At 36.7% G+C, this 22,763-nt stretch overlaps 1 protein-coding gene across 1 annotated transcript in view; it reads left to right on the top strand.

The window, feature by feature from the left end:
- Window positions 1-22,763, top strand: part of OPA1 (optic atrophy 1 (autosomal dominant)) — a 57,768-nt gene that overhangs the window by 26,860 nt on the left and 8,145 nt on the right. Inside the window, exons 22-29 of the mRNA XM_009334102.1 lie at window positions 2,039-2,204; window positions 2,736-2,888; window positions 3,514-3,622; window positions 4,249-4,328; window positions 6,130-6,270; window positions 7,222-7,338; window positions 8,658-8,751; window positions 10,077-10,187. Coding sequence (XP_009332377.1) covers window positions 2,039-2,204; window positions 2,736-2,888; window positions 3,514-3,622; window positions 4,249-4,328; window positions 6,130-6,270; window positions 7,222-7,338; window positions 8,658-8,751; window positions 10,077-10,187 — 971 coding nt within the window. The remainder of the gene's footprint in view (window positions 1-2,038; window positions 2,205-2,735; window positions 2,889-3,513; window positions 3,623-4,248; window positions 4,329-6,129; window positions 6,271-7,221; window positions 7,339-8,657; window positions 8,752-10,076; window positions 10,188-22,763) is intronic.

The following is a 22,763-nucleotide window of genomic DNA, read 5'->3' as shown; positions in this document are numbered from 1 at the left end:
ACCACGAAAAAAAGATTTCTTTAATGCCTTTGCCTTCAGTGACCTGAATTGAACTGTTAGTTGGTCATCAACTAAAAACCAAGATTAAATGTCTGACTCTTAGTGACGTTAGAATAATTCTGGGCATGTGGATGTGTTCAGAGAAGGTGGTGTAGGCAGTGTGTTAGTCTGAAGTTACGTTCTAGTCCAAATGTAATGCAAGTTTGCCATTTTGGTGTTTGCTGCTGTTCACTGTGTAATAGATGCTGAAGTATCCTGGCCCATGGCTAGTCTGCTTCATTTTATGTTGTGGATGGGATGGGTGCATAACATGAATGTTTCTGTGCATTTCTTTTGAAAGTTAAAATGTAGTGGTGATTCTAGTTTTATAACACTTAATGAGCTATAAAGTAGAACTGGATACCTAAGTCATGAAAAAATGCTTCTGTTAGCCATTATAGGTAGCCTAAAAACAGCAGTGCATTTGATGAATACAGATGTTTCTATCCTGTTAAAATTTCCATTCCTTCCAATTAAGTTTGATTGAATTAAGCAAAGCAAAAGTGTATTTTTATTGCCACGTCAGTAGAGAAGGAATGAGATTGCATTTGTTCTTAATCAGAGGACTGCCCTTCTACAGTGCATTTGTAAGTGGTAAAATCCATAACAGACGGTTTCCAGCACACACTGTAAGTGAAATTAATTTGCCACATCCCTAGTTCTTTTAAAGGTGATCAAGAATGATCAATAATTGGTCTTTGTTTGAATGCTGTCCAAATCATCCTATTTTGAACAAAGCTTCTTAAGGAAAACATTCTTTACTGGTGACAATTTTTATTTATAGTGAATTCTTTCACCATTTAACTGTTTGAGTTCCTTTTAATTTTGTATAAATACTTTTACTATCCTAAATATGCCAAAGATCCATTCCAACAGTAGAAAAACTAGTGGCTTTGATCTGCACTTATACTGGTATGTCAGAAGGACAGCTTCAGATTTTTTAAATCTCAAAGAAGGATGCTTTAAACACAAAAGAGAAATTTTCAGTTATGCCATTGTTGAAAGGAGTGATATTTATGAGAAGTTCTTCAGTCTTTGTCCACAGTTGGCCTAGTTAGAGTAGGGGCATTATCAGGGATGGGGCTTGTGTCCCGAACTTCAGCCCATTTGGAAGAAAAGGGCTTGAGTGAATCTGATAGTCTTGTACTACCAAATCTGGCACTCAATGTGATCTATTGGTAAGCTGATTTAGTATGCTGAGCTAGCATAAAATTAATCTGCAAGAACCCACAACCTGTACTGGAGACTGTGGCAGGAGCAGAAGGAGCATGATTAGCTCTGTGGGTACCAGCTGCGTGTTACACTGGCTCAGCTGAGTTGTCTCACTGCAGCTGCAAAGTTTCCTAAGTAAGTTTATTGTCATTTAAAAAGGTTAAAGTTAGATTGTTTCCATTGTTACTTCTTGAAACGCATCATAAACAGGAAAGCGTTGCTTAGTTTTATAGTGACATGAGGCACATTTATAAATGAATGTCAATATACGTTTTGGTAAATGTTGGACTTCTCCTCATTGTTTATCAAATCTGGGAGCAATCAATGAAAATCCCAGATGGAAAACTACAGCATGTTCCAACAAACAAATCAGAATACTACAGAAACAAAACCCACATGCTTTTTTGGGAGCGTGGACTTTTTAGTCAAATCATTTCAATGCTTTACTATCTGTCCCCTTGTCGTTCCCCCACCTGCTGTGCATATGCACACACAGCTCCGTATGGTCATATTGGTATAATTAAAGGCTGCAAGGAACTGTTGTGCAGTGCAGTGGCAGCCATGAGAGTCATAGAGGCCAACTTCTGAAACTGCCTTTGCTGCTGAAAACATTGTGTATTTGTGCCCTTAGTTCCAAGTGGATTTTGGTTGAAGTTGTGTCTTGGCGTTAAGGAGCGTTTCCTGTGTTCTGTAGTCTTGTTTTCTCAGTGTTTCTAACAAATTCAGTGCATCCTTGTTAGAAACTTTTGCATTGGAAGCCATCGTGTGTTACAACTTTCTATTTTAGGGAGGAGATTCTTCAGAAAACCTTATGGGAAAGGGTATCTACTCATGTGATTGAGAATATCTACCTTCCAGCAGCACAGACTATGAACTCAGGGACATTTAACACCACTGTGGACATCAAACTGAAGCAGTGGACTGACAAGCAACTGCCTAATAAAGCAGTAGAGGTGAGAATTTAATTATTTAAAAAAATTTAAAAAAAAAATGTGCAAAGCCTGTTGAAGTGAAAGCATAGCTCCAGAGAGAAGTAAGGTGGTGGTTTGAAGGGCTGACTGCAGTTCTTCTCACCAGCTTACATGTCAGAAAAGGCTAGCAAGATCTTGATGTTGAGAAGCATATACAGCAGGAACGTTGTATTTTGCTCTTCTGGTGAATTTTCCCTATTAAAGACCAAAAAACCCCTCCTTTTAAAAGGTTAAACAAACCCTTCAAGCTAGGTATATTCTTATTTAATAGGTGTATGCAAGTTTAACAGAATTCCACTTGCTACAACATAGCGAAGCAAAGTTTAGTGTTGATTTTATTAGTAATGGATAAGGCAGCAAAGCAAAAGTCAATTACTTACTCTTATGCTTATACATTGTTTTCAGAAAGTATGCAAATTTTCATACGTGCAAGAATTGTCGTAAATGTTCCTTTACCAGCTGGTGCATGGTATAATGGTCCATTTCAGTAGGTATTGTTTGCTAATTTTCTAGGTGGCATGGGAGACTTTGCAAGAAGAATTTTCCCGTTTCATGACAGAACAAAAAGGAAAAGAGCATGATGATATCTTTGATAAACTGAAACAAGCTGTCAAAGAAGAAAGTATTAAACGACATAAATGGAATGAGAGAGCGGAGGATAGCCTGGTACAATGTAGTGGGTTTTTTTGCATTGTTGACTAAGTGCTGTTGAAATATTTTTACTGAAGTTGCATATTCAGTATTTTTGCATTCTTTTAATGTAATCATAAAATGATAGGGAGATGTGTCCATCTCTCCTTTTCTAGATAATGTTTTAATTCGGTGTTTCTCAATTCGTTTCATTATTACTTTTTGTTAATTGTTGCCTTAAACAACATCTAATAAAATTGGTTTGGTTAGTTCAGGAAAAAGTCCTCCATAATCCGCTGGCTGCCCAAGGACAGCCTTGTGAGAATTGTTTAGTATCAGCTCATTTGTTCTGTTAAGTATAGCAGCGTAAAATAACAGCGTTTCATTACCATCTTTATAGAATTTGTTATCTGGAGGGATTTCATATTGTTTGCTATATTTTTTACAGTATTTATGCTAGGCTATAGAAGAGAGTCAAATTAAAGGCACAAGAAAATATTTTTGGCAGTGCTTTGAAAAGGTGCCTCTTGAATAAATCCTGTGTGCCCAATAAATGCTGTTTTTATAGACATCAAAAAATGAAGAGAACGTCAGAAATCTTTTTTTACTAAATCCTGAATAAATGATTTATTGTATGCTAAAACGACGTTCTGTATTGCAGCGAGTGATCCAGCACAATGCCTTAGAAGATCGGTCAATATCTGATAAACAGCAGTGGGATGCAGCTATTCATTTTATGGAAGAGACGCTCCAAAGTCGTCTCAAAGACAGTGAGTTGTGTGATGTATTCCATTCCTGTGCGCTTTTTAATCTGTGCCAATTTCCAGATCTAGTTCACTTCACTGCAGTGCAAGTTTTTGTATCAGTACAGCTGAGACAGTGGTGACAGTTTAAGATGGTACAGATACTGATAGAAATGTTTAGCAAAATACAGCCTCAAAAGCTAGTGCTCTTGCTCTTGCAATGAAGCAGATGAAAGATAAGTAATAGAGACCTGTAGAGTCAAAAAATGGTACAGACACACAGGTAGAAGAATAGGATAAATTCAGGGAAAGTAGTTGGTCCATTTATGGTTATCAACCATAATTAATTTTGATGCAAGTTGCAACAAGATAAGATTCTTAAACACCTGACTTGGAACCTAGAGGGCTGTCTCGTGGAGGGATGCTATGTTTTTTTTATATATTTCCTTGAATTATCTACTGGTTTGCAGTCACTTTTAAATTTTAGTAAAAGACATAGACTGTTGCTTTAAGTAAGACATCTGACTTGACTCAGTATGGCATATCTTATGTTCTTAGGCATAAAATGTCCATTCTTGATCTTGTACCTAATTTTAGAACTATAAATTTGACCAGTTACTGAGTGATGCTTAACATCACATTTCCTTTTTTAGCTGAATCTGTTATTGAAGATATGGTGGGTCCAGACTGGAAAAAAAGGTGGTTATACTGGATAGGCCGCACCAAAGAACAGGTAAAAGGAAAAAAAATTTAAAGAATTTGTAGTTCACTACCTTTAGAAAATTTTGATTATTATTTTCAGTAACTTTTCAAAAATACCAACCCTCTTCACACTATTTAGATGATTGCAAAAAAAAAAAAATTACTTTTAAATACTTTACAATAACTTAAGTAAAAGTTATTGTAAAGTATTCATTGTTTTAAATATTAGACCACAGAGAATTCCATATACTTTTTTCATATTGCAGATACATAATGGTTTGTAAACTGTTTTCCATTCTTCAGCTGAATTGCATCTTTACTATTATGCCATTGACCTGAATATTAAAGTTCTTCCAGTAGAAAGAAATTGAAAACAGGGTGGAAGCTGGGCTATTCTTTTCTACACTTTCCACGCATGCCTTTTAAGCAGAAGTCGAGTGCCGTTTCCTATCATACTCCATCTGGATTTACTTAGTATGTGATAGCATTATCACTAGCATTCTAGTCACAGTTGTATCTTCTGATAGACCGTTTTCATCATAACTGCTCTTCTCGTTTGCTCATAGCTTTTGGAAATTTCTTTTGAGACTGGAAAAAAAGGTGGTTATACTGGATAGGCCGCACCAAAGAACAGGTAAAAGGAAAAAAAATTTAAAGAATTTGTAGTTCACTACCTTTAGAAAATTTTGATTATTATTTTCAGTAACTTTTCAAAAATACCAACCCTCTTCACACTATTTAGATGATTGCAAAAAAAAAAAAATTACTTTTAAATACTTTACAATAACTTAGTAAAAGTTATTGTAAAGTATTCATTGTTTTAAATATTAGACCACAGAGAATTCCATATACTTTTTTCATATTGCAGATACATAATGGTTTGTAAACTGTTTTCCATTCTTCAGCTGAATTGCATCTTTACTATTATGCCATTGACCTGAATATTAAAGTTCTTCCAGTAGAAAGAAATTGAAAACAGGGTGGAAGCTGGGCTATTCTTTTCTACACTTTCCACGCATGCCTTTTAAGCAGAAGTCGAGTGCCGTTTCCTATCATACTCCATCTGGATTTACTTAGTATGTGATAGCATTATCACTAGCATTCTAGTCACAGTTGTATCTTCTGATAGACCGTTTTCATCATAACTGCTCTTCTCGTTTGCTCATAGCTTTTGGAAATTTCTTTTGAATTTAAATAGCACCTTCTGTTGAATGCCCAGAGATGATGGGCTTTTTATGTTACTTTTTCTAGATATTTCTCAAACTGAATCATACTTTAAAGAAGTAAGTAGAGTTTAAAAGAATACGGTAGAAAGTAATTGTTTCAGAGGAAGGAGTTTTACAGTCAACTGTGTGCAGCCAGGTATGGGAGAAAGGCAGTGACTTCAGCCTATCTTACTTGAATTTAATGAACAGCAGTTTAAAGGTATGAATCCATGGAGAATTCTTGCTAGCCGTTAAGCAAAAATTACAATTCTCATCAGTGTCACAGGTGATACGTGAATGTGAACCCTGTAGCGGATGTTCATGGAGGGGAAAGGAGACTAACACCTATGATTATTTTTTTCCCCCACCCTTCTCTTCCTCTTCTGCATTTCTGTGCCTAATGAAAAGAAAAAAATATGAAAAATTGACAGCAAATTATCCATTTAGAAATACTATATTTGAGATGTCTTTGCAGAAATACCCTTTTGAGTCACTTAAATGTAATAGTTAATAGTGTCAAAGGTATTTTCTGTTCTGGCTTATTAAGCAGGTAGACTGTTTATTGAGGAGGTGCTGATGATCTCTGAGTCTATAATAATTAATTCTAACTAATCATTCTTATCCTAGAATGTTCGTAATGAAACAAAAAATGAACTTGAGAAATTAATCAAATGCAATGAAGAACATGCAGCTTATCTGGCAAATGATGAGGTGACAACTGTCAGAAAGAATCTTGAAGCAAGAGGAATAACAGTGGACCCATGTCTGGTAAGATGCAGAATTGTAACAAAACATATGGAAGCCCCCTGTGAACATTTGAATATTCTTTCTAGGTAGCATACAAAAGACTCCATCTAAATACTGTGTAATCCAGATGTTTCCAAATGAATTACTAAATGACTGCTTGCACGCAATTCACACACTTCTGTTGGCTGTCAGACAAATGCAGTACAACGCTTAGGAATCTGTCAGTTTAGCCTGAAATCGGAATCTGCCGAGCAGATTTTCTTGTGTGCATTACGACAAGGCTTGTTTAAAATTATTGTTCAGATGTTCTCTAGTGGAGTCAAGGCCTTTGTGAGCAAGATACAATAAAAACATATTGTGCATTCCTAAACTTTCGGTGTGGTTGTATGTGCAGTTTGAAGTTCATAGGTACATTGAAGAGAGGGAAATTTTGTAAAAATACTTGGAAAAAGGCAGGGTTTTTTAGAGTGCTCTGAGGGAATGTTTTGTACGTTTAAAATGTTCTGGAAAATGATTTATCTCATTGCACTGTAAGGCTCTTACCCATAATTAGACCTTTTATCTAATTAAACGTAAGATTTTAAGTAAATGAGAGTTCAAACATTAATAAGTAATAGATGTAGATTTCCTTTTAACAGTGATTTATTTTCTGCAGTAACTTTGGCTACCTTTTCAACATTAGTACATGTACTTACTCAAGGTAGAAGAGTTATTTAAATACCTGCTGCCCCTTCCCTGTGTAGCATTTACCATACCTTTTTGTAAAGGTCAGAGTAGTGATCCATATCCTCTACATGAGGAGACTTGAGTGCAAATTGAGTTTCCTTTCTAGCTGAGCAACTGATTTTCTTAATTTTATTTTACGTTTTTTTGAAGAGCCATATGTATATACATATTTAATTTTGAAGAAAAATTATGCACGATAGTGAGTGTATGTATTTATTTAGTCAAATCTAAGTACTGTTTTCCTAGATTAAAGACACATGGCATCAAATTTATAGAAGATATTTCCTGAAGACTGCTTTGAACCACTGTAATCTATGTCGAAGAGGCTTCTATTATTATCAGAGGCATTTTGTGGACTCAGAGGTAAATTGAAGAACAGATATATGCTGGTGTTTTGCCTTAATATTTCCATCTTGGTGAAAAAAAAAAAATCTACAAATACTTTAAACTAGCCTAACCTTTCTTTTATATCCTTTACCTTGAGATAGCTGGTGAACTTAGATACATTTTACATGAGCCTTGTAATTGATAAAATGCCATCCTGGTGGTAATTATATAAAATGACCACTAGGTATCAGCCATGACCTAAACATCTGTTACTTATCAATGTGTATTTAAAATACACAGTTAAAAGCAGTATTGTACAGCTATTGATATCTTGTTCGTATCCATTTCTCTCACTTTCCCATTGATATTTATTTACCTCACTGATAAGAAAAATTCAGAAAACATTGAGTAAGGGGTTTTTATGGGATAAGTATGATAAATAAGTGTTTAGAGTTAATGCTTGGAACCACATGTGATCAACAGGGGAAAAAAAAAACAACTATGGAGCTTACAAACAGATCTTTTAAATGACTTTCCAGTTTTGTAAACCGAAGTTTGTGCAACAATGACAGTATGCATGAAGTCGCACAAAGAAAAGAATACACAGTTTTCTTACCATGATATTTTAAATCAAAAAGAAATTACTGGAAAGGTAGTGCTCCTCACTTTCTGTGGAGTTTTATTTTTCTTTTTAGTGAGAAACAATGATCCCTATGGAGCCAGAAATCTTTACTACTGCAGAAATACCTTTGCCTGTAAGACATAAGAGAGAATGAGATCATAGAGTGGAGACCTGCCTCTCTGTGACACCTAACCTCCTGTTCCTGTTACTGTCTTTTTAAGGTGTCCTAATGTGAAGTTAGTGCTCCCTCCTGCCATCCTTGCAGGTGTAGAAACTGTCTCTTGTGGTGTTAACAGATATTACCCTTGGCCCAACACTGTCTTCAGAACCATTTGTCAGACAGGGAGTCACAATATGGAGTTCAGCTGTCGTCTTTCAATGTGTTTCCTATGAACCAGTGCGGTGTTTCAGTGAACATTAGGTTATACTCACCAGCCTGCATACAGTGTGTGCAAATTGTTTTTCTGTGATACCCCTTGACATGGTTCTTTCTGTTGAGAACAGTGTATGTAAAGGGGATGCAGTGTATTAAATAGGGCTGGCACAGTTCTTGAGAAGTATTGTTGGTGTGCTTCCTTGTTACTTACAGCAGTTATTCTGTGGGATTTTTGTGCAAGATCAGGATATGTATACATGAGTTTACAGTTGCCGCTAAAAGTGTCAAGAGATTCTTATAAGTGTAGGATGTTCACTGGACATCAGAGGTCTGACACTACAACTTCCCCCGTTTCAGCTCGAATGTAATGATATTGTCCTCTTCTGGCGAATACAGCGAATGTTGGCAATTACAGCAAATACGCTGAGGCAGCAGCTTACTAACACTGAAGGTAAGGCTCATAGTGAAGTTGAGGTGTTTGAAACAAAAAATTGTTTAGAAATTTTCTAGTGTTCCTCTAGCTGTGTTCCTTTCATGCTTAGCATGGCTGGCTGATTTTTCTGTCCTGCTTAGGTAATTAAAAGATGTAGAGTAAATAGAATTTCACATTCTATTTATGTGAAATGATTTAGTGTAAATAGAACGTCAAATAATTAAGATACTCTCCAGTTTAAAATATTTTCAGCTTACGTGATGCTAATTGTCAATATCTTTTTCCAAGCAGGAAGAATTTCAATAAATAGTGACTATATTCATTTTTCTCAGGTCAATCTGGCTGTAGATTTTAATTTAGAAGTGTTTGATATAAAAAAATCAATTCTAATGGATTTTTTTTAAAGCCGCGCGTTACATGTGCCATGTAATATCTAGACAAGCTTATACAACAGCAACTTCCTTATAAAGCATCATTTATGTAGCAATCTGCTAGTGCCGTGGTACAACTACTAATAACGATCTTTGATCTGTAAAATAATTCTCAACCTACTTCTTGAAGAAGGTCCAAGTAAAAAGTTTGAACCTTGTCATGTGATGCAAGTTACCCTCCATGGAGAAGAAATTGCCCCTAAATGTAGAAAGCTAGGTCCTGTCTCTTCAAACCACCTACCTCATTGACAACTGCTGGGCTGAAAATGAGGAAGTTTCATTAGGAGGTATTCCCTCTAAGTATGAAGGGCAAGGATGTGAGTGTTAAGATGGACATAATACTGCTTTAAAGAGCTTTTGATTCCTCTTAGCCTTGTATATACAGTAACACCCCTCTGTATGTCATCAATCCTTCAATACCACACTCTGCTGTCATCATTAACTTCTTCTTCCATCTTTCACCTTTAATTGACTTGGCCTTGATTCATCTGATGAGGGTGATGTTGATAGCGAAAGTGTAACTGTTAAGAAGGAAGCAGCAAGGATGCTTACAATAAAGATTTGTTGGACACTCAGTCTCAAACAAGAAACTGCTGAATTTAATAGACAGCAAAGCAGTGTACAGATATTTTTATCTCCTCCTAAAAAAGTCATCCAATAATTTAATTCAGAGAGAAAATATCCTTCGAAATTGAAACATCTTTCTCAAAGAATTTCCTGTCTTAGTGGCCCAAACAAGGGACTTATGTGTTCAGAACTTTGCCTTTTCTCCAACCAGATTCGTTAGCCTGGTAACATATACTACGTCTCCCACAGACCTTCCCAAAACTTTGTCCTTAGGTCATTACAGGTGCAAAAGTTTTACCGCTCACTTTTTGTTTTGGTTGGTTTGTTGTTTTGGGTTTTTTACAGTAAGGCGCTTGGAGAAGAATGTAAAGGAAGTGCTTGAAGATTTTGCTGAGGACAATGAAAAAAAAGTGAAGCTCCTAACTGGCAAGAGGGTCCAGCTCGCAGAGGATCTCAGTAAGTACCTACTCTGTAGTGTTTTGGAACTAGCTTGAAATGAAGCAAATTCTGACCACTGACCTTGAGAACATTTAATGCGATATGGGCTGTTCATGTGCTAGCATTTAATATCACAAATGGAATTTTTTTCATATGATCAGATCTTACTGATTCAAAAGTGGACATGGGTAGTATAGTGTGATAAAACAACATAATTTACGCTAGATATAAATTCACTGATATAAATATATTGCATCAGTATACTGAAAAATATACTTAAAACAGTAATATTATAAGGGGATGGTGTTGTCTTTCTAGTACAACGTGATTAATCCACACCTCAGAGACCTGTCTCTGGGTGATTCAGTCTTGACTGTGTAAGGAGGGTTTGATCCCATCTTTTTTTAATTATTGGGTAAAATACGCAGCCTTCCCACGGATAATACTGACTTTTAATACAGATTAGCTGGAAACGCCCCTGATCTACTGGCCATCTTGTTTTAGGCCATGTATACAGAAATAAAACCTGTCAGACAAGAAGGTCTGATATGTTGTGCTTATTAAGCTGAGGTGACCATTATTTTAAGAGATTTAACAAGGAAGAAAATCTAACAGATTTAACCTTGCAGAGGTATTACAGTAGTTCAATGCTTTGAGTCACTTGGAAAGTGTTAAGGGGTTTTATGGTTAATATAGTGAGATTTTTAAACAGTGACAGTTTTTAAGGGGACAGTCCAGGCTGAGGTGATACTCCTGTTGTCTACCTGCACATCCAATAATGTTTGGACTGACTTTTAGCTGATAGGGCTTGCTCTTGCACATACATTGTTGTTTTTTTGGCTCATTCTGCTATTATTCTGTGAGACTTCCACTTAAACCCCAGCTGTACAACTGGACTTGTAGGGGAAAAAAACGATGCTGTGCAAAAGAGAAAAGAAAAAAAGCTTGTGATAAATGAAGTTCATGTAGATATATAAATATCTGCATCTTGAGATCACAGGTGGCCTTTCTTCATATACATTTATTCTGTGTTTGATGTAGCAACTAATTTTGTCTTAAAATATGACTTTGGATATTTAATTCAAAATAAATGGATGCTGTGGTCAGTATTTCTTCTTTTATTTACCAATGTTCTGATATCCAGGGTTCAGTGGGATGGAGAAGCCTTCAATCGCTGTTAGTTTCCGAAGTATGAATTATGTCTTCCATTTTTTACATCCAAAATGTCATATAAAACAAATGTTTCACTTACAATAAACTCAAAATCTAAGGATTTCTTTTTGATAGTGCTGGTTTGGTTACATTGGTAGTTTTATCTTATTATTGGAAGCATTGTTATTAAAATTCCAGTCAGTTATGGTATTTGTTGACCTTTAGAAAGTGTTGCTATAATATTTTGGAATTGTGAGTAGGAGTTTTAGTGAATCTAGGGCAAATTGTCTGGTTTTTTTGACTGGTCTCTGAAACAGCTGGTGTGACTATATAATTTGTATTATGGGTTCATAATTCTCTCCAAACATCCTGTGTTGCTTTTGAAACCCTGTATCAACCTTCATGTAGCCATTCTTTTAGAGTGGGTGAAATGTGTTTACAAAACAAGGCTTTTTCCTCTCTATATAAGTTGAGATAAACCTAGTGGTAACCTGCATAGTGGGACACAGATATTTAATGAGGAAGTTATCTCCTTTTATTAGTGAGCAGTGCTGCTTGCTTTCTTGCTTTGATGCCGGATGTTAATTTTTTTTCCTGAGCAAATACTGGCGTAGAGTGAAACTTGGTGATTTTGATTTATCCTTAAATATTCCGTGTTTCAAACCAAAGTAAAGGAGCACTAGAAAATATATAATGTTTAAGTTAATCCATCTTTATTTTGTACTGAAATCGACTTGGAATTTTTCCATTGTCAATTTTGCTTCTCACCAGCATCAGGAATAACCTCCCATTTCAAAGCAGTAACAGCTGGGTTCGTTATTTTGTAAACTAAGAGTGGACCTGTCAGAGCAGCCTGCTTGTGTGTTTATAGTCCTGGGTATCTGTGTATTAGCGTGTATGCTTCAAGTTTGTAGTATGCCTTTCATAAATTACTGTGTAGCTAAAACACCGTCACTGCACTGTATTTCTCTAGATTCAGGAGGTCACAGATCCCACACACATTTTTCTAAGGAAATAATCGTTATTCAGTACAAAACGATGTATGATGACATGTTATGTTTTATTGTACCTATGGGAAGATTTTAAAACTACCACTGCTTAGCTCTGTAGTCAAATCAGCAATGGTCTCTCCACTTTCTGCATGCTTTTATTGCTAAGTGGTTATAATTTTTGTGGGCAAATGACAGGAAAAAGGGATTTCTTTGCCTTCCCCTTAGTGAATAGAGTGCTTTTCTGTGGTGCAGGGGTTTTTTTAATACTCTTGAGACAGACTTTGATAGCATAGAGCATTGAACTCTCAGGTGGCTATACAAGTAATTTCCTTCTTCCAGCATTTAGTGATAATCAGGACTCTGCTTAAGGAAAGAAAATCCTGACTCTCACAGCACACATTCATAAAGTATTTGTATTTTAATTAGGAATGGAATGGAAGGGATCTCTTGAATCATGAAGTCCAGTCTCTCTCTGTTCCAGACAGCTGTGTTTATATAACCCAGCTCATTCACATATCTTGAGCTCCATCTTTAAATCAGTTAACTTGTTGGGGCTCACTATTCATGCTGAAAACATGTTTCAGGATGTCATTCCTCTGATGGTTACAAACGGTCTTTTAATTCCCAGTCTAAATTTGTAAATACGAGGCTGGGATTTGCTTCCTGATTGGAAACTCTACTTGCAAATCTAAATTATTTATATACCTGAGGTTGGGACGCTTCCTCTTGATGCTGATGATATTACGGCAACACTGTCTCACTTCTGTTATGTCAGTCTTTTAATGCTGAAGCACTGGAAGTATTTTATTGTTTGTTCAGGATACTGGTTAATGTCAAACTGTTTCTAACATGGATGACTTAGTCTCGTAATGAGAGCTCATATAGGACTCAAAACTTATTTGAGCAGGTTTTGTTATCTGTGTTCTACAGCTTTAAATGGTATTTTAACCCTATATATGAATGTTCCTTGATGACCTTTAGGCCCTGAGTCTTGCTGTTTCCCAATGTTTACTTCTCAGGTTTTATTCTAGATATTTTAAAGAGTGTAAGCAGATCTTTTGAACGGTTTCTAACAAATTATGTATTTTATAATGTACTGAAGGTTACTTTTTCTTCAAAAAAAGGCTTTAAATGTAGTGTAAATGTACCTCTTATCATAAGTATCATCATGATACTTGTACCAGTGAACAATTACTGAGTATATGAAAACAAAGAAGCCCTAGGACTAGAGACCATCTGGGAGAAAGGATCATAAGATACAAAAAGGGGCAGAGCAGGTGAAAAAGTGACTTTAAAAATGTCCTAAAATGCAATCAATCCATAAGAATACCTGTACTGATAGACACCCGTGGTTGGTGTATCCCAGTGTCCTGTCCCTGGCAATGAGCAGGCATGGCTACTTAGGGAACAGCATAAGAACAGGTTAAGCATACAGTAGTACTTGCCTGGTATGCGCTCCCAGCATCTAACAATCTATGGTTCCAAGATTTCCTAATCCTGAGGTAATATCTTTGTGATTCATAGCCATTCATGGATTTTTTTTTTTTCCTCCTGTGAATTTCTCTTAATTGCTTTTTGAACTCATGTAAACTTTGGCATCTGCAACATCCTGTGGCAATTAGTTCCAGAGTTTAACTACACGTTGTGTGAAAAAGTACTTCCTTTTGTTTGTTTTTGAGCCTCCTGCCAGTTTCATTTGGTTCTCCTTAGTTCTTGCACTGTGAAGAACACTCAGTAATCTTTCTCTATTCGTTTTTTGTGCCACTCATGACTTCATAGATGTTTACGCTACCCACGCTTGCTCTTCTTTTTCCTGGCTTGAAAAGTTCTCGTTTGTGTAGTTGCTCCTTGCACGTACGTTGCTTCATAGCTTCGATCAGTGTGCCGCTCCTTTCCCCTTTTTTAGTTCTGCTAAACCCTTTTTGAGATGAAAGAGCAGACCTGCACACAATGTTCGAAATGTATCTGCATTATGGATTTATACAGTTGCATTATGATCCATTCTGGTTTTTAATCTGGTCTTTTTACAGTAATTCCTTGTAGTCCATTTCCTTTTTTGCCTGCTGCTGAGCAATGAGCTGATGGCTGCATTGGACTATCTGCTACAACGCCAAGTTCTTTTGTGAGAAGTAACAGCCAGTTCAGAGCCCATCAGCCTAGTCATTTTCCATGCCATGTTTTTAAACTGTGGGGACAGTTGAGATACTTTGTTGTTTTGCAGAGGATGCAGAAGTAAGAGGAAATTGCTGTTTGTCGCTTGCGTGTCTAACTGGGTACTTCAGGCATATTCAGCAATTGGTAGGAACCTGTTTTAATGCAGTTGTTTCCAACCTCCCTTGCAACTCTGGTGCATTATATATATCGAAGTTCTCCAGCAAATTTGTCTGTCAGCTGAAGAACATACCCAGGTCTTTATCCCTATCTTGGATAGCATCATCAGCAACAGGAAGAATTATATTTACTTTCCATTTGGCACATGCATCTTGATTGTGCTCATTGCTGAAGGACAAAATATTTCTATTTGAAACCTATATTCCACACAACTTAGTATTATACTATATGCTTAGTTAAATCAGTATCTTAAATACACCATGTGCTAGGTTCTGTAAGTAGTAAAATGGGGTAGAGGGAGCTAGAAGTATAATGGTAAACATTAATCCTTTAAAAGGAGAATTTCCACTCATAAAAATGCCTCTTGTCAGGACTGCCCTGTTTGTATTGCAGGCTTTAAGGCACTGCTTGTGGCTGGAGGGAAGATCTATTATCTATTGTGGCAAGTCAGACCTTTCAAATGCCTACGGCTGTGTTATGCACAAATGTGTGTAGCTGTACGCAAAGGTTTTGCACTTTCTCTTTTTTTTTTAAATATTAATTACCCTCTGTTTCTACAATACCTTAGAAGATGGATCAGTCAGTATATATCTTTTAATTCTATCAGTAATCTTTTTATAGTATTTACTAGTTCATACTGTTTTCCCCTGTATTCATGTTTAACTTTTTCAAAGTGACTGACGTTGACCATTCATGCAGGCTGCCTCTGTACTTACTGAAAGTTTTAAAATTTTAAATGTATTTTAAAATGGGGGGGGGGGGTGGTGTCTGCAAAATTTGTTAAAATGGTAAAACTGCTGGCATTTGCTGAGGTTCAGGATCTTTATGATGGCAATGCTAAAGTGGGTTGATTATTTATAAAAGACAATTCTTTGAAGTCATACCTTTCCTAGAACTATATCTTTTTAAGTATGTTTTTCAATATTGGGTAATACTTTTTTTTTTTCTGGAAAGAAATGAATACCTAGGTAAAAGAATTTGATTTCAAGATAAATAATACATTTTCTGCTGTTTTATTTTTAACACAAAGGATAGAGTGATAATTTCAGCAGAAATACTCTGTAGTTCTATGCAAAATTGATAGCATGTGGATAAATCTTAACTTTCTGTAGACTACTTTTTAACACGGCAATTTTTTTTAATGTTGAGCTCCCAGTGAAGGGCTTCCCAGAACTACCTAATTGTTTCCAGAATTCCACTCTGCTGGACTTGCTCTTTTTATATAAAGGGCCAAAGCAAACTTCCTCAATAGTGTGAACTTTGTACAGTAATTAAGGTGCTGTACAGCTTTCCAGCACAAGATGGCAATGAATGGCCTTTATAGGAGGAGTGGGGAGGATGAGCATGCAGCAGAGCCGGTGCCCAGCCTCCCCTTTCTGGTTACATTTTCTTGCTTTTTGATGCATGAGCATGGCTTAGGCAGTGGGCGATGTTTTCTTGGATGTTAGTTTTTTCTTCTGGGAGGAAGATGCACTTGCCTAGCCTTATCCCTCTTGTTTTCCACTCTCTGGTTTTTTGTTTGTTTGTATGACATACAATTTAAGAAGATTGTAAGGGATGCTCATTTTTTTTCTCAGTTACACATTTCGCATTAGCAACTGCATGGAAAGTATTAGTTTATTAACCTTTCTTACTAAAAAACCGTTATGAACTGAATGCTTTAATCATTTTGGAAAGGAAATGGGCTCTTCTAGTGTCTTATCCTAAACCTAAGCAACATATATTTGTATTGCAGTAGCATTTAAAACATGCTAGGTGGTGCACATGTACGTTGAATACTTAAGGTGAATCCTAGCTTCAGGCAGTCAGCAGGAGCTTTGCCATCGACTTCACTAGAAATGAAATTTCACAGTCCCCAAAGAAATACACATGCTCTATCTTCACTTATTCCTTCTGCTTTATTCCTTTTAAACAGCTAAACTATGCATGTTGCAAAGGCATCTTTTACGTGCACAGGATAAATACATATAAGGATAGTACATGCAAAGCATCTTTCCTAGGTCAGCATACTATTCATCCAATATCCTGTTTCCCCACAAGTTAAAAAAGGAAAAGAAAACCCAGAACTTCACCAAATTGTAAGTAAAACCATGTGCATTTATACAGGGAGATTCATTGGCAGGAGGTGGGAAGGGACTTGCGGAATGCTTGTGGAAACTTGATCCTGAAATTACTGGGTATGAATGTGAAGGGGTCAGCCTCCAAGTTCATTTGTCAGTAATATTGACACCTGTACAGGTGTCATGGGCTAGCTGAGACTTCGTTCTGCACAAAAGCTTTTTGAAACTTTTGAGGAGTGAGCCCTCACATGCAGAAAAGATAGCTTAGGGCGATTTGTTTAAATTCTGTCATACATTTGTAAGGTATGAAATATAACAGTTTGCAGAACTTAATTATTTTCTTGTAAAGACTAAAACATAAAAACTAAATAAACCAGTGTTACAGTAAAATACTTTCAAGTTTTATATCTAAAGTCATTGCTTTTAAAGTCACTGCATTAAATTCTTAACTTACTTTTTCTGCTGTGTTGAATCCATTAGTGTTGAATGTAAACCTCTTGCAAACTTTGAGCGTGAGTGATTTAATATCATAAACTTGCCGTTTTAATGGAGTTAGAAAGCTAATGTTATCTAAGGTTGGTATTTCCATATGCAAGTTGCTGACTCAGGATCTGGAATTTCTGTGATGTATTTGGCTAAGCTGAGTGGGCTCTGTCGTGTGTTGTATGTAACAAACTGATTTAAATCTGAGTGAGTCTCCTTTTCTTGTTATGCATTTATGCAAAGTTGGGGATAAAGTCTGTGAGCAGTACATTGCAGATAATGACTTGCTCTGTGGTTACGGTTTTTTTTTTCTTTAATTGCTGTTAGCTGCAGAATAAAAACGTTGTGTGAAACTAATCCTATATTGTGGTCATTACTGTAGCCAATTAAATTTCAGTCCCTTGAGATGAGTGTCAATGCTATTTTAATTTGACCTCTGTCCTACATGACATTGTTGATTACATGTGCTCCTTAAAATCATGCTTTGACTTGGCTTTCTAAAGCTTTTGCTTCCGTTTTCTCTTCTCTTATAGAACCATAGAATCATTTGGGTTGGAAGGGACTTTAAAGATCATCTACTTCCAACCCCTCTGCCATGGGCAGGGACACCTTCCACTAGACCGGGTTGCTCAAAGCCCCATCCAACATGGCCTATTACAAGCTTCAACTTTTTTAAAAGGTCACGGTGTTTCATAGGGGGCAAAGCTCAGCTGTAGGGAGAAAGATCTTCTCTCAAATAAGCAGATCTTAAGTAATTTTCCCCTAGAAACCAGAAGCAGAGAAAACAGCTTAAAAGGCATTGGTTAGTAGTCCTTAAATCAATGCTTAAAGTGCTTGTTCAGAACCAACATGGTTTTTGGTGTTTACAAGATACAGGAAAAAAAGGTATAATTTTGAAGATACTTGAATGTAGAGCCCAAATGTTGCCCCCACTGCTCAAAGACAGACATGAGGAAGAGGAAAGCATCCTAGGAAATCCAAATGGAGGAGTAATTTTATTAGAGTCTGCAGAATTACTGTTATTTTGTGCTCTCGTTTCTTCCACGATGCCTAAATATTGGAGTTTTAGAAGCTATGTAAGTAAAAATAGGGTCACTTGGTAGTTGTAAGACAATTCACAGAAGTGGCAGCAGTCTTGCTTTGCTCTTTTCAGCTGGTTGTAGCAGTGAGGAGCACTCCATTACAGTCTGATCCTGAGTTGGCAGAAGGTTACATCAGGAAATGTTGTGGCCTTCTAACCAGACAAAAGCAGAGCGGCCGTTTCCCTCTGGGAATCACCAAACAGATTTCCAACTTCTGATAAGCATGTGCAGGGTAGCTGCTATCTTTGCAGTCCCCTGCCAGCAGCTTCCCCGAGGACGTTAATACGGCCTGCATCTTATCAGAGGATGGTTGTCATTTAGAGCACATTCATTTCTGCCCAAATCTCAATCAGTCAAATAAAGTGCTCATGTGGGCCGTCTGTGTCTAACGAGTTCAAGCTTGTGCTGGTGTCACCAGTGTGCTGGTGGCAGTATGACTCCTGTGCTCCCTTTGAGCTCTGTAGAGGTCCTGGTGCTCCGTGGCACAAGAAGTCAGAGGGCAACATGCTTGGAATCCGTCTGTGCGGTCATGTCTTCAATTTCCCCTACCTTTGAACATGAGGAAGTCAACAACAATGCATCCCATTATTTTCAGTAGATTTGCTAACTTTCTGGTACTCTGTTAGAATGCACATGAATTGTTTTTGCATGATTATGATGTTTTTAATTCCATGTAGATAATTTATGAAATTAACTCAAGCAAGTATGTTTTGACATGAAAGACACTGGTTGACTGTTTAAGTTCTTTCTTTTTTTTTCTTTTTTTCCTTTGAGTTTTGGGGCAGCTGCACGAAACTAATGAATTAAAACCAGAAGAATGTGTAGGACGGTCTGTGTCAAAGTGCAGATAAGGTAGTTCCTGCTTTGTGTCATGGCAGAAAGTGCTTTAAAAAGCTGCATCTTCTCAGAGGGGGAAGTAATCCTCATGGGAGAACATACATCACTTGTAAACCTCCCGTGATGGAGTGATGGTTTACTTAACTTAAGAATCCCAGATGACCAGAGTCTGTCTGCTGTGATTTCTTAAAGTTATTGATGAAGAGTTAGGCACTGATGTCCAGGTTCTAAAACGGATCCTTACAAAGTTCAGCACATTTGTCACTGACTAAGCGAAGCCTATCACTTAAAGTTGACGTTGAAAAATAATGATAAACTGCTACATGAGTAATGACATATTTAATGCCTGTTAATCTTACCCTAGACCCATGTCTCTTGTACTTGAGGGTCATTCTGGTGTTGTCTGCCAAATTTATTTTTTTCCTAAACTTTCCTTAATGATGCAAGGATCAAAGCATCTAATTGGATGCTATTTTCTTTTTAGTACTGGTTGCTTATGAGGGTACCTATTAATCGAAATTTGAATAAGTACTTATCGTGGAGAGATTACTATTTGTATAAATGCAAACTTTTAAACTGACCACTGTAATTATTTGTTTTGAACTAGTATGGAACTGTAAAGTGTGACATTCACATTTCCAAAAGCTGGAGAAGTCAGCACATTGTTAATGTTGTAGTGGACTCCACTTTGCCTCTAATTTGGAAGTCTATATAAAAACAAAAGGGAAGGAAATATTTTCAGCTAGGAATGATAACAAAGAAAAAATAATAGAACAACCTGTTTTTCTTCAGGGCATGATGACTTAAGTTTCTGACTATCAAAAATTAAGTTTATTATGATGATCTACAAATTTATCTCATCGCCATTTCATTTTCTGACATCGTATTTTAGAGAGCCTTTCACGTAAATAGTCCTGATAGCATATTATTTTATTATCTAGCTAACTATTGAGTATGCTTTATTTTGGGTGGAGAACCAACATGTATCAGCTATTTCTTATGTTAAAGTATCTTTACAGTTTTATAGCCTTAAGGTTATAGTAGCCTTTACATAAGTAATTTACCTTTATAGCTGTATATGTCCTTTCTGCATAAGAAGAAGATAATTTTTTTTTTTTTTTTACATCACTGGATGAATCATTGGGTAATATTTCTGGTTTGCCTTTATACTTTTCACTATTTCCACCCAAAATAATGAGCATCATCATGTTCTGATTCATTCTAGGTTAACAGTTTTGATTTTGAAATTAAATCTTTGTGTGTCATAAGTCTCATTCAAGTGTGTGTCTGTTTTATGAGTTTGCCTTGTCATTCTGCTACTAAGCTCCTTCTAGCTGTCCAGTAAGCAGCACAGCTGAATTGTGTTGAAAGGTTGAGTTATTAGAACAGTTTTAATTAAAAATTTAAGGTAGAGACAGAGGACTGAAAGGTGCACAAGTCCTACCTTGCTGTTGCAGACATCGTGACTCTCATAAACTTGCAGCTTAATAATCATTTGTACATTAAGGTAACCTTAATGACAGCATAGAAATGTATACTGGTTTGTGACCTCACATCATGATTTGGTAGTACTTCGTTTCTTTTCTGTAAACAAGCAGGACTGATGTGTAATAGCCCGTAGAAACATTATCTTGTATGAAGTCAGTAGTCTACATAGTTGTCAGTTTTGCTTCAACCCCATACCTCAGTTCTCATATGCTCTGTCAGAGACAGAAAGACTTCGTGCTTGCCAGCCTGAGGAGCCCCGGGGATCGCTCCAAGAAATACAGTCAGCTTCTGTTCTGTTCGACTGAGGAGGGGGGAAATGTGTTGCCGAAGCGGTTTCATTAAGCTGCAGAGGTCTCGCTTGTGAATCTGGGGCAGCTATAGGTCAAGACATTGATTGATTAGTAATCTACAATTTCATCAGCACAATGCACAATTCCTGTTTCTGGTGCTAAAAAGCATTATTAGTAATGCTGAAATAACGTTCCAGTGCTTGATACCTTGTAAAAATAGCTGAAGTGGTTTTGGACAAGCTCTCTTCTACTGCTGCCTGGTTATCTTTAGTCTGAAATAAAGGTGATATTGTTTTGTACAGGCAGCTGATAGCTTTGCTCAGATATGATACATGGGGATTAATAATTAATATGATATTAATACTTGCAACAAAAGTGACTTCAGTGATGGCAGCTGTGATCCCCCCCATCTAAAATGAATTCTTAAGACTAGGATTTTATTATGTTTCTATAGCAGGCTAAATATACAATCTGGAGGTGATCTTTTCCTGTTTTAGAGGTAGATTCACCTACAACAAGGAAAAGAAAAAATATACACTATTTATATATGTCTTTGTAGGAAACAGGTTCCTTGATGTTTTCTCCTGTTAATGCCATGCAAAAGGAGATTTTCAACCAGGTCACTAGCAGGTAGTTGTCGAACTCGTATCCATGAAATTGATATGTTGACTGACCCTTGGAGACTTTAATAGTGATGTTAAAATAATATGTTTAGCGCCTTGTCTTGTTCTAGGGTTTAAAGTAAGTATTTCTGAGAGGACACTGAAATATTATCTTTGTCTATTTAATAATGAAAGTATCTCACCTGACACACTTGAATAGTTAGAGCATGTCCCTGCCCTTCTCATCGTCTTTCTGGAACTGATAACTGGAGTACAGGTATTCTAGATGTTGCTCAGATTCACATACCTTTTATCTCAGGATAGCAAAGGGATTTAAGGCAAGTAGAAAAGTTGTCAGTAACTCTGGTGAATATAATGGTGGATTTCTAGCTTTATATGTCTAGGAGGGGAAGCCTGTTTTATAAATGTATTTACAACATTTTTGCATCGTAATTATCCCATTCCAGTGAGCATACTTTGAAGTCAGAATTTATAGAAAGAACTCAAACTGGCCGCAAATTCAAATCTCATTATAGATAGCAATACATATAAGAAACATTTTGTAACAATAAAGGAAAGCTACTACATGTAGCATCAGTTAGCACTTTCATTCAGTCTACTAGTAACTGAAGAGTATGCTGGCTATTTTCTGCAAGCTTGCATTTTAAAGGCTGTATATTTCTAAGGATTCATGGATTTACCACATGAACTATTATAAATTCCATTTAAACTTTTCAGGGTTCTGCAGTGCTTTTATTACACTAATGAGCTAATTGTTTAAGAATCATTCACATGATTCATCCTCCTGCTCAGCCTTTTTTAAAAAACTTAGCGGCTGAAACTCTCTTGACAAACCAATATTTATAGCAGTTTGACAGCAGGATGAGGAACAGCGTTTGTCTTTGTAACAGCTTAAAGAAAAGGCCTTTCCTGCACCCAGCCATGCAGTTACAATCTTGACCTCTTTCTTATGCTGGGAACATACATACAGCAGACAAGCAGCACCTCCCATGTGTTTTCTTGACCCTTTGACTGTCCATTCACTTCCCATCTGTTTTGCAGCCTTAAAGGAACAGAGGGAGCCCTCTTATAAATCTGTCTTTGCAGCTGATAAATGATGTTCTGTCTCTTTAAGGGCAGCCTGGGTGGTTTTGCCTCCCCCCCCCTTAAAACTTTAGCTTGCCTCTTGGCCTCATCCAGAGGAAAATATGGTATGTGAACAAGAGGAAACTGGCAAAAAATGTGATGGGTAGTTTCAAAGGATTTTCTAAAATTCA

This window comes from Pygoscelis adeliae, unplaced genomic scaffold (genome assembly GCF_000699105.1).
Source record: "Pygoscelis adeliae isolate BGI_AS28 unplaced genomic scaffold, ASM69910v1 Scaffold161, whole genome shotgun sequence".
Classification (NCBI taxonomy): domain Eukaryota; kingdom Metazoa; phylum Chordata; class Aves; order Sphenisciformes; family Spheniscidae; genus Pygoscelis; species Pygoscelis adeliae.
Note: the sequence above shows the minus strand (reverse complement) of the source record. Positions and strands in the feature narration are given on the sequence as shown.